At 51.9% G+C, this 12,313-nt stretch overlaps 1 protein-coding gene across 1 annotated transcript in view; it reads right to left on the bottom strand.

Moving 5' to 3' along the window:
- STK10 (serine/threonine kinase 10) overlaps positions 1–12,313 on the bottom strand; it is a 142,667-nt gene that overhangs the window by 53,080 nt on the left and 77,274 nt on the right. Inside the window, exons 6-7 of the mRNA XM_055421826.2 lie at positions 11,801–11,995; positions 11,145–11,226 (exon numbers count right to left, since the gene is read on the bottom strand). Coding sequence (XP_055277801.2) covers positions 11,145–11,226; positions 11,801–11,995 — 277 coding nt within the window. The remainder of the gene's footprint in view (positions 1–11,144; positions 11,227–11,800; positions 11,996–12,313) is intronic.

Raw genomic sequence — 12,313 nt, 5'->3', positions numbered from 1 at the left:
ATTTCCAAGATATCCTGAAAAATGATATGGGTGTGATTTCAGATTAGACGCTGTAACCTAATGTAGAACTTAATGCTCCTGTAATGCATTTTTGCTTCTGTACTTTGCTTGCCGCTACTGCCCCCATTACTCTAATTCGACCAAAGAATATTTTTGCTTACTGTCTCCCTATGTTTTTCTCTTTACTAATCACTCTGAGCGAATTAATATACGTATGAATTATTCAGGCGGACCTAATGTAGTGTCTTGTAAACAATGTATGCTCTCATCTTGTCTGACTCCCCAATACAATGTCTGCTCTTTTGTGATATTACAATGACCACCCTATCTAATGGTGCCCGTAACTTTAACTACTCATTGGTATGATAACTATGGTCTTGCTGTGCTACAACTACAAGATTTAATGTGACCTCAACGATCTGTGGGCTTGCTTATCCTAGGAATTTCAGCTTTAGTAGTAGCAATCACTTCTGTTACTGCAGCAGCAGTCATTGACTCAACAAGTACATACTGCTCAATATGTTGACAATATGTCCAAAGATGTTTCTTTAATGCTAGCTACACAGGAAGTTATAGATAGGAAGCTAGAAATAAGGGTAAATGCCCTAGAAGAGGCGATGATGTATATTGGGACTGAATTACAGGCTTTAAAAGTAAAATTGGCATTGTCCTGTCATGCTGACTATCGGTGGATATGTGTTACACCCCTAAGAGTAAATGACACAGATTATGACTGGGAGAAAATTAAAAACCACATTTTGGGGGTTTGGAACAGTTCCAGCATTAGTTTAGATTTAGGAAAACTTCATAACCAGATAAAGACCTTGGAACACTCCCGACTAGATTTTACTGCCGCAGGAGTAGCAAATGACTTTTTTCATACTTTCTCTAACTTCATTTCTGGAAAAAACATTCTATCTACTGTTTTCAGCTATATTGCTGTGGCTGCTGTAATTTTGCTTCTCATTATAATTCTTCCTTGTATTGTCAGAAGCTCGCAGCTGAACTACATCTGGCTATTTTAAGAAATAAAAAAGGGGGAGATGCCGGGAGCCAGCGAGGGAAATCCTACCTGTGGCAAAGGTCAACTGGGGAAGAGGCCTGACGGGCAAAGGCTAATCAGGGCTCGAGGAACCCCCTGGACTTACCTGAGCATCTACCCCAAAAGAAAACTGGAGTCTGACTGCTTTACTATCTTACGCCTCTTACCAAGTCCTCTAATACTTACAGGGGCTTCCCCCCAACCACCTTTCTCTGAAAACATTAATTCAGAGCTGTAGTTTAAAAGTTCTCCTCGGCTTAATAGGAGTGTTCCAATCCAAGCCCCTCTGATAGCTTTCTAACTTGCATGACAAGTTTGTCCGGGCTCCTACAACTATGAGTGTGACTGTTTATAGCCTCCCAGCCATGCAAGGACAGAAAGCCTAATATTCTAAAATACAGGAATCTGTTGAAGAAGTTAAAATCATTAGAATAGTACTAGAAAAGATTTCATGGTTGAATCAATGCTTGCTGCAGTTTCCTCTATCTATTGTATCCTTGGAAATATATTAATCCTTTGATTTAACCACATCAGATCTTAAGTTAATAAATTCCTTTCTTGCAGCTCACTACACCGGTGCCTTATAGGAATGTAACTTTGTTATGTGTCTACCACCTAACTTTAGGAAAGTCACCTTAAAAGAAAAGTCTTTTACTTGCTAACTAACCTATTGTCAGGAGAGAGGGCCATAAAACTGTTAGCAGGCCCCCTGGCCAGAAGATGATGTAAATCACCTAAAACTTTTATCACACAAAAATAAGCCCTGATCCTGATAAGGGTCAAGACTGCTGACCCCACGTGATTTTGGTGTGAATCTATACCTCCCTTTCTCTGTTTCTTATGCGCATAACTTAGGGTATAAAAGCAGCACTGGAAAATAAAGTTTTGGGCCTTGCTCACTGAAGCTTGGTCTCCCCGTGTCGTTCTTTCTCTTTTTCCATCCTTTTCTCTATTCTCCTTTTTCTGGTTGAGATCCTTGGAGCACTGGGCCCTCTGAGTTTACTTATCTGCCTGGGCTTCTAAGACCCACTCGAGGGGGTGCCCTGGTGGGGTGCCTCAAGTGATTTGAGAGGGCGCCTGCGGCCTACGTAAACAGAGCAAGCCCCGTGCTGGGGTTTTATTGGTTTCCAGCGTAAACCAAGGAATCATCAGCCCCTGTCTCTCTCTCTCTTTCTCTCTCTCTCTCTGACGCCGACGCCGTTCATCCCGAGGATACCCTGGGTCATATCGGGGCAGGACCCCGATAGGTGAGGGCGGGGGTGGTGAGGAGGTGCAGCCTGGGCTGGGGAAGGCGACCCCCTAGGCAGAGGAGGCTGGCAGCATCCCTCAGGGAACTGTGAGCCTGAACTTGGTCAGGCAGACCCAGAGGCAGCTCAGAAAGTCCTGTGTGTGGTGCAAGAGGGCAAACGCCAGCTCCGCTGCTCACTAGCTGTGTGACCCTGAGCAGGTCCCTTTCCCTCTCTGGGCTGCGGGCTCCTCACCTCTGCATGGAGAAAATTATGCCAAACCCACAGGGAAGGTACGAGGGTGGAAGGAGATCAAGCACAGAGAGGAGTTTAGCCCACAGTGGGAGCAAAAAATAATGTTTCAGGAGGGTTATTTGTGTATTTAGTAATTTATTTTTTATTTTTATTTTTTCGGCCATGTGGCTTGTGGGATTTCAGTTCCCTGACTAGAGATAGAACCTGGGCCCTCAGCAGTGAATGCATGCAATCTTAACCACTGGACTGCAGGGAATTCCCTGTTAACTTACTTCCTAAGAAGATTTTAAAGATGTAGTTTTAAAAATATTGGCTTCCCTGGTGGCTCAGTCAGTAAAGAATTGCCTGCACTGCAGGAGACTGCTTACAATGTAAGAAACCCAGTATAACACCTAGTACGTACATACACATACACACATATAATTTATTGAGGAATTACACACAGAAAAGTTCACAAATCATTAAGCTCAGTGACCTTTTCCATATATACAGACTTAGTATAACCACCACCCAGCTTGAGACACAGAACATTTCTATCACTTCAGGAAGGTCCCCGTCCCCCCTGCAGTCAAACCCACTGCCCTCAGAGTCAAGCTCCAGAGACTAGTTTTGCTTGTTATTTAACTCCATCTGAACAGAATCCCCAAATATGTAGTCTTTTTTTGTTGGCTTTCTTCACTCAACACAACTACGCTGAGACTATGAGATTCCCCTACCTTGTTGCATGTCAGTAAACTGTTCCTTTTTTAACTTTTTTAAAACTTATTTTTATTTATTTTTAAAAATTTTGCAGCCACAGCACGTGCTATGCAGGATCTTCGTTCCCCAACCAGGGATCAAACTCATGCCCTCTACAATGGAAGCAGGGATTCCCAACCACTGGGTTGGCTGCCAGGGAAGTCCAGTTGTTCCTTTTTTATTTCTGTGCAGTGTTCCATCCCATGACAATGGCACAGCTGTTTATTCTTTCTGCGACTGATGGCCACTTATGTTTTAATAAAGCTGCTATGAAATGCTTGTATGGGTCTTGGGTGTTTGAAAAATCTTGAGGCCAAGTAGTATATGTTATATTCTGAGGCATTTACAGAAATGTCACATCTCTAAAAAGTCAATGTTATTTCATGGTCCCTGGAATACACCCAAGCTTTTAAGTCCTCAGTAGATGTAAATGAACCCAAAGATCTCCCTACTGCAAGTCTGCCCTGCATCAGGGTGTGGAAAGGGATGTGGGATTCCTCAATTTCTCACACTCACCCAGGGCCACTTAGAAAGGCACACTGGCTCCCTGGTGGTCCATGGCTATAAGCCTCTGAGTTCCCAAAGCAGGGGACCCAGGTTCGACCCCTGGTCAGGAACTAGGTCCCGCATAACACAACTAAAGGCCTGGCGCAGTCAAATAAATAAAAATAAATAATTTTTTTTTAAAAAGGCATGTGGTCATTAAGTTGGAATTTGCTCATTTGAAATTTGCAGGAAGGCTCCAATGAAATTCACTGTTTTTACTGTCAGAAAATTTATCAGCGAAGGAACAGTGTCAACAGGATTGCAGTATCTAAATGACTAAAGAGAATAAATTGTCCAGCACCTTGAAAACACATTCACAACAGACAGGTCTACTACAGATCATTCTTGTCTGTTTATTCGTTCTTATCTGTTTAGTTCATTTGTGAACGGCCAGAAGCAATACCTGTTCACCTGGGCACCTGACCCTGCACACCAGAAACCAATACAACTCACTCCTGTTAGAGAGCTCTGTCGTTCCCTAAACCAGCTGGACTTCCTCTAGTTAGTACCAACTTCAAAAGGTGTGAAGAACTGAATTTCTCATCCTTCTCTCCCACACCCCTCTTCATTAGTCGATTCAAGCCTCGGTCCCATGTTGAGGCCAGCAATGTGCCAGCTTCTGAAATAAGGCCAAAGAAGCAGACAGGCAAGGTCCCTGGCCTTGGGAAAGACGATGGGCACGTTACCAAATGACAGGAACATTTTTCAGATCAGGTAAGAGGACAGCGCATGGCTGGAGGAACATGGGCCTGGGGAGCTGGGGTGGGGGTGGAGTCTGCTTAGGTCAGAGGGGCCCCCTTGGGAGGGGACACTCAAGTTGAGACTTGAGGGGATGTTAAAGGACTGCCAACCAGGGAAAGATCTGGGCACAGAGAATTCTAGGTAGGAGCATAAGCGAGTACAAAGGCTGCAGCAAAGCAGTGCTATAAACAGGGACCCTTCAGAGGTGTCACTCCAGCAGCCAAGCGGCTCTCTGAAAGGTCTTGAATTTGATGTTAATAAGAGCTGGCTCATTTGAAAAGACCCTGATGCTGGGAAAGATTGAGGGCAGGAGGAGAAGGGGATGACAGAGGATGAGATGGTTGGATGGCATCACTGACTCAATGGACGTGAGTTTGAGTGAACTCCGGGAGTTGGTGAGGGACAAGGAGGCCTGGCGTGCTGTGGTTCATGGGGTCACAAAGAGTCGGACACGACTGAGCGACTGAACTGAACTGAGGGAAGCAGGAGAGTATAGCAGTGAACACTGCAGGCTCTACACTTGAGACCAGGCTTCCTGGGGTAAAATCCCACTTCCAACAACTTGGACAAGTCAATCTCTCTGAGCCTGTTTGCTCATCCATACCCTAGGAATAATAGTATGGATATTCTAAGCATTACAGTAAGAGCTCAAAATATGGCTCAAAAAAATCATCTGCGTAATCAACACCATTACCATCATCCTCATCACCACCATCACCATCCCTACCACCATTATTATCATCACCACCATCAGAAGAACCACAATCAGAGAAGCCAGTCTGCACTCCCAGCCATTCCCATTCCCTCCTGCATCCCCACATAGCACAGAGCTTTAGAATTGAGGATGAGAATCAGATCCCAAATGTTCCCAAGCTTCATACTGCACAACCTCACACATGTGAACTTGAGCAAGAAGCCACGGGACACTTCACCACAGTGGCTGAAGCAGATGCAGCAGAAACAAATAATGCAGACACAGGCTTCTGGAAATACCAGGTTTTCATCAAGCCACATCACATATTGACCAAATTAGTGGTTCTTCAGCTTGGCCAGAAGCTGTGCTTTCTTGAGGCTGAACATCTGCTCCATGGCCTCCCTTGAGTGCCCCAGGGTCTTTAGGACGTGGAGGGGGAACTGTGGGGAAGAAAGCTTCTAATGAGGGGCAGGTGAGCAGGGCCACTCCCCTGGAACCCAAGCTCCTGGAATCCCCGGGCAAGCGAGGCTGGCAGACCGAGCAGGCCTGCCTATCTGATGAGGCCCAGAAGACTGCTTTGTAAACTGCTCTGGGACACAAATCACAGACAACCGCCCCCTCCCCGCCTGCCACTGACTCAGCTCTGTCACCTCCGGGATGTGTTCAAAAGGATGTTCCAATTGCCAAGGCCCACGAGAGACAGAGAGCAGCACAGAAAGGCGTGGGACCTTCCCTGGCGGCCAGCACGCTGTGCGCCACCTGGGGACAGGCTCATCTGGGCACACGGTCCCTGGAAAGGTGCTCAGGCGCCCCCAAGAAAGACCCGGACCAGAGGGGATGCAGCAGTCTGCTCCTTCAGGACGAGGACAGCTGCTCTGTGCTGTCTCTGAGGCGAGCCCCATGGTGCCGCAGAGCTTACTGACGGGCACCCAGTGTCCAGCCAGGACCTCTCCTGCCATCTGCACAGTCACCCTTCCAAGACGTTGAGCCGAGTTTTCCTCTGTGTACTTAAAAGTCATCAGCCGGGAACTTCCCTGGCCCAGGGGTTAAGACTCGGCCTTCAATGTAGGCAGCATGGGTTAGATGCCTGGTCAGGGAATTAAGATCTCACATGCCACACAGTGTGACCAAACAAAAAAAGAAACCACCAGCCGGGGTATCCCACACCCCAAAACTAGCTTTAAAAATCGCCTAATAGTCTTTCCAAGTTTCCAGGCGTCAGTGTGTTTCCTTCATTCTCCTGCCCCCACCTCCTAACTTTCTTCCTTCTCTTCTCTCGTCCCTTCACTCATGCAAAGAGGCACCTTGCTAGAGTGGCCAAATGAACAGGTTTTGGAACCAGAGGACCAGAAATCAGCTCTGTCACTTACATGCTGTGTGACCTCGTGCAGGCTACCTGACCTCTCTGTGTCTCAGCTTTTTATCATCTGTTTGACGGAGATCCAAACAATACCTACTTCACAGAGTTGTTATGAAGATTAAATTAGTTAACTTCTGCTAAACATTTAGAATTGAACCTGTCATGGGAAAAAGGTTACTAAGTAACTAACAGTTTACTAAGTAAAAATAAACATATTTAGCAAATGTTTGGTCGAAGGCCCTCTCCATACCAGGCACTGTTCTCCATACCAGGACGACTGGGGCACACTGGTGAAAAATAAAAACAAAAGCTGCTGTCCCCAGGAAGCTGACATGCTAGTCAGGGTGATCAACGATAAACTTGATAAACAAGTTATCTACTCTAAGTGCTTTGTGCCATGGAAAAACTAAAAGTGGTGCAAGAAGACTTCCCTGGTGGTCTAGTGATTGAGAATCCGCCTCCAATGCAGCAGACATGGGTTCAACTCCTGGTTGGGGAACTAAGATCCCACGTGCCTCAACTAAGATCCAATGCAGCTCCCTCCCCAAAAAATGTAGGGCACAGGAAGGAGAATTAGGAATGTGAGGGGTGCAGGTGGTTTGCAGTTTTAAATAGAACACCTGGGGGAGGCCTCCCTGAGAAGCTGCCATGTGAGCAATGATTTGAAGAAAGGAAAGGGTCAACCATGGAGGTGTCTAGGGGAAGAGAAGCCCAGGCACAGCGGACAGTCAGTGCAAAGGCCCTGAGGCAGGAGGGTGCCTGGAGTGTCAGCAAGGAGGCTGGTTGGCTGGGGAAGAGTGAGGGGGTGAGAGAGAGAGAGATCTGAGGGATCAAGGTGAGATAGGCAGACCTTGCAGGACCCTGCAGGTCACTGAGACTCTGGATTTTATCCTGAGTAAGATGGAAGCCTCAAGGGGCATGAACTCAGGAGGTATAGGAGCTGACTTGTGCCTTTCCCTCGGCTACAATGGAGGTGGTGAGCAGTGGTTGGATTCCAGGCATGTTCAGAAGGCAGGGATGCCGGGACTCCCTGGTAGAATGGATACAGAGTGTGTGAGAAGGACAGGGTAATCCCTCTGAGAAGATGACTGCAAGGTTTGGGGCCTGACTGCTGGCGAGGGAGGGGCTGTCAGCAACCGGGATGGGAAAATCATTGCGAGAGCATCTTTGCAGAAAGATCAGCGGCAGACTTGTTAAGTTTGAGATGCCTGTGGACACCTAGGGCGGGTAGCGAATACTCAGGGGGGTGGAGGGCAAACAATTGGACACAAGGGTCTGCAGTTGAGCAGGGCAGTCTGGGCTGCAGGCAGAAATGCAGGAGCCGTGGCAAACGAGGCGAGCCCATTGAAGTGATGGAGATGGAGGAGAAGGCCCTGGCAAACCTCGTGTGAATCAGCTGGAGAAAGAGAACAGGCAAAGGAGACAGGCTAGTGACCAGTGAGAAGGAAGGAGACCAAGAGGGCGTGGAGACCTGACATCAGGTTCCAACAGCAAGGAAGGTGAGGGTCACCTGCAGCTGCCGCTGGGTCCAGCAAAACCAGCCCTGAGCCTGAGCGGACCACAGAGGCGCCGACAACCGTGAAAAGCACGCTGTGCTAGAGAGGAGCAGGTTTAAGAGCAAAGTCAACAAGCACATACTGTGCGCTAAGGATGCTCAGGATGCCAGGCAGCTACAGACCTGCATCCACTCACACAGTCTGTGATGTGAGCACGACCCACCTCCTGCAGAGGAGGAAACTGAGGCTCAGGGTGAGGACCACTCAGATTCCTGGCGGGTGAGCCTGACTTCAGAGCCTGGGGTACCACCAAGTGATAACGGTCCCAACTAATATCCAGGCTGTGAATGGATGGACCACAAGCCAGCTGAAGGCAGGCTGAAGGCAGGGTGCAGGGAGCGATGAGGGCCAGGAGGGACCAGCAGTCAGGCGCAGGCTGAGGCGGGGCGTGATCAGCTCTGGAGGAGACACTGGCAGGACGAGATCTGGGCTCGCGTCTGGCCACTCAAAGCTAGGTGACCTCGGCAGGCCAGTTCTATTCCCTGAGCCTTGGGACCTCACCTACAGGGGTAACAATGCCCCACCCTCCCTAACTCAAGAGATAAACAGCACATGGAATACGCTGATGGTAGCCGAAGCTCTGCAAGGAGCTTTATTTATGCGAAGGGATCTCTCTTTGCTTCTGCAACCCTTCTGTCTTAGCAAAAAGTCCTCTGGCAGGAAGGTTTTTTTCCCCAACTATGGAAAGGAAATTCCTGGCCCAGGCTGAGGTTCCCGGGCTGCCATGGGGGAAGAGAGACAGCTGGTCTCTTCACGGCAGCGTCCTGGAGGCCGGATGTACTAGGCCAGGAGGTGACTGTTCACAGGAAACAATCAGCCCCGAGGAGCCTGGAGCTCTCGCGTCTGACGATGACAGCAGGCCCACCCCACCCCCCACCGCTGGCTGCCCAGACCGCCCCTGCCCAACGCCTCCCCACCCAACGTGTGAGGCCGCTGTCACTCCAGCCGTGTGACTACAAACACAGCGCAGAAACCCACAAGGAACAATCGTAACCCCAAGCGGACAACCCCAATCTGCATGCCCATTTCTTTCCACTTTTTTTTTTTTTAATATTTATTTTTACTTATTTATTTGACTGTGCCAGGCCTTAGTTGCAGAACGTGGGATCTAGTTCCCTGACCAGGGATCAAACCTGGGCCCCCTGCATTGGGAGCACAGGGTCTTAGCCACTGGACCACCAGGGAAGTCCCTCTTTCCACTTTTAAACAATTTAATTCAAGCCATCAGTCACTGAGCACAGCACTGCAAAGTTTAGCTAAGCATTTTCCAGTATCTTGCACTTAACCCTCACAACAACCCTGTAAGGGGAGGGGGCTGACTATTATCCCCACTTGAGAGTAGGGACAGGGTCACGGCGGGGTGACACCCCTCAAGCAGGGTCCCACAGCCAGGAAACAGCAGAATTGTGATCTGAGCCTGGGCCTTCCCACCCCGGCCACACACTTCACCACTGTGCACAGAGCCCAGAGGGGCGCCCTGAGCGCCAGCCCCCCCAGTGCCTGGCTCACAGGACGTCAGCACTGGGAAACAGCGGCCGCATGTGAAGAGAGCCTCCAGGGCACGGTGGGGCGCTGCCCCCTTTCCTCCCACCGCAGCCAGAGGCGGTCACAAGGGAAGCAGCAGAGTGGTGGACGGGGTTGGGGGCCAGCCCCTGCCCACCCCCAGACCCTCTCCCAGCACTACTGGTGCCCCCAGCGAGAGTGACCAGGCGACCGGAGACAGCTGGGCAAGTGGTGCAGGCAGGTTTGCAAACACAGCTGCCAAGGCTCCAACACTCACCCCGCCAGCTGTGGACACCAGGGCCCGAGGCATTGGCCAAGGGTGGCTCACAGCTACCTCCAATATTCAAACAGCTTCAAGGAAGCCACCATCCACTTCCCCACCCAAAGGTGGTTCAGCCAGCTAAGGGGATGCTCCCCAAGTCACCTGTCACCCTGGCTGGTCTCCCAGATGCCACGTCCAACAGCCAGAAAGACCTTTGTAAGGGTAAGTCAGTGTTTCCCTCCAAACCCTCACAGGTGCCCTGTCCCAAACAGGGTGAACTCCACGTCCTCCCAAGGTCCCATGTGACCCTCTGTGACCTGGTCCAGCTCTCCTTTGGAAGGCTGCTCCCACCATTAGCCCTTTGCTGGGAGCCTGGACTTGGAGAGGGTTCCCACCGTGAACTGATAAGAAGGGCTAACTTGGCGTGCACTGTGCAAATGATGGGGTCTATGTGAACCACCTGCCCAGCCTTCTGGAGCCTGGAACTCTAGTCTGGGCCAGCAGAGGCTGCCCACGTGGTCAGCTCCCAGCAAAACCCTAGGGCCCGAGTTCCCCAACATGCTTCCCAGGGAAACAACACTTCACAAGTGCTGCCAGAGCATAACGGGGGGAACTCGGTGTGTCCCCTGTGACTCCACAGGGAGGGGACTCCAGGCACTCCTGCCTGGCTTTCCCACGCGCCTTCTCCCTGCATCCTTTTGCTGGAATAATCACGGTGGAGAGACTGACTAGATGCTTCGTACCCAGAGACCTCTTAGGGAACCGCTGAGCCTGGGAGAGGACACGCCCCGTGCAGCTCTGACCTTGTCTCCAGCCACCCGCCTCCCACACCCAGTGCTCACCCCAGCCCCCGCACCCAGGCCTCCCGGCTCCGCCAGCTGCACCCGTCACACCCCCACCCCAGGCCTCCAGCCCCGCTCTCGAGCACCACGTGTGGCCCCCGCGCCCCTCCGGGTGTTGGCTCAGAGAGCCCCTCGCATCCTCCTTTTATAGGAGGGCAGCCCCTCCCCTGTGCTGCTCATCGGCCTCCTGTCCACCTCCCCCAGAAGGTTAGCCCTGGTCTCCCTTTGCCCTCCCTGCGCAAGGGCTGGTGGGTAGCGGGTGCCCAGGGCATGCTGGCTGACCACTGAACTGCTGTGCACGACGCCCCCAGGGCAGGGGGAGGACGAACCCAGCTCCCAGGTCAAGGCGGGCAGCCACCTGGGAGGGGGGACCACTCACCTCCAGGAGCTGCGCAGCAGTGGGCCGTGTCTCTGGGTTCTTATCCAGGGCCATCTTGAGGAAATCTCGGAACTCTGCAGACCTGGGAGGACAGACAGGTGGGGCAGTGAGCTGGGAGCGGGGAAGAGCCGAGAAGATTCCCCACATCAGGGACTCCACTCTCCTGAGAGTCGCGTGCTTCCCAAACACGCCCCTCAAAGGACAAAGGGCGCCTTTATAAGCGAGCCAGCGGAGGCGACCTCGGGCCGCCCTCTGGTCACTGACAGAGGGGATGCAGAATCAGAAAGGGGGCCTGCCCGAGGCCACGCAGCGAAACAGCCGTGCGGGGGGTTTGAGTCCCAACTCCTGCCCAGGGTTGCGCCGTGTGGCTGCAAGGGCTCGCGTGGGCTCTTATTCCTGCAGTGGGATCGGTTTATTTGCGTTCCGCAGTCTGCGTAGACGGAGAGCTGATGCTCAGAGCACAGAGGGAAGGAGCTCTGCGGCCCCAGGAGCTCAGAAAAAGCCTACCGACCCCCAGGCCTGACGGCTCCCCAGCTGCGGGGCCGGGTGGGGACAGCAGAGACCCGGCTCCCCGCATCCCCCCAGGCCGCCTGCCCTGCCACCCAGGGCCGCTGGCCACCCCGCAGACACCCGCGGCAGGCCTCCTGGCTCCTTACCACTTAGAGGGCGAGAGCAGCGTGGGAGGGTCGGACTTGGCGATCTTGAGCAGCACCCGCATGGGGTTGAGCTCGTGGTGCGGGGGCTCGATCTGGGCCATCTCAATCAGCGTGATGCCCAGCGACCAGATGTCGGCCTTGTAGTCGTACGGGGTGTCCTTCATGGTCTCGCACATCACCACCTCGGGGGCCATCCTGAACCGACCAGGGGACAACAGAGCGCTAAGACCCTGGCCTCCACAGGCGCCTCCCCAGGCTCAGGGTCAAGGACCAGCGCGAGCACTCCCAGGTCCTGCGTTCCTTCCCTCCCACTATCTCCCTCAGGACGGTTTCCTCACAAAAGGACGCCTTCCAAGCAGCTTCACAGCCCCGTCCTGCTGCAGCTCCGGTTCCTACCAGAAGAGGGCAGCAGCAATCCAGAACACAGGGTCCTGGGGAAGGGGCGGGTGGGGGCAGGGCGGAGGGGACCCGGGGGGATGGGGCGGGAGGGTGGGGGGAAGAAAATACAACAGC

The sequence above is a fragment of the Moschus berezovskii genome, chromosome 18, assembly GCF_049115385.1.
Source record: "Moschus berezovskii isolate FMDL1 chromosome 18, NW_MosBer_1.0, whole genome shotgun sequence".
NCBI lineage: Eukaryota > Metazoa > Chordata > Mammalia > Artiodactyla > Moschidae > Moschus > Moschus berezovskii.
The sequence above is the reverse complement of the archived record's forward strand: the minus strand, read 5'-3'. Positions and strand labels throughout refer to the sequence as shown.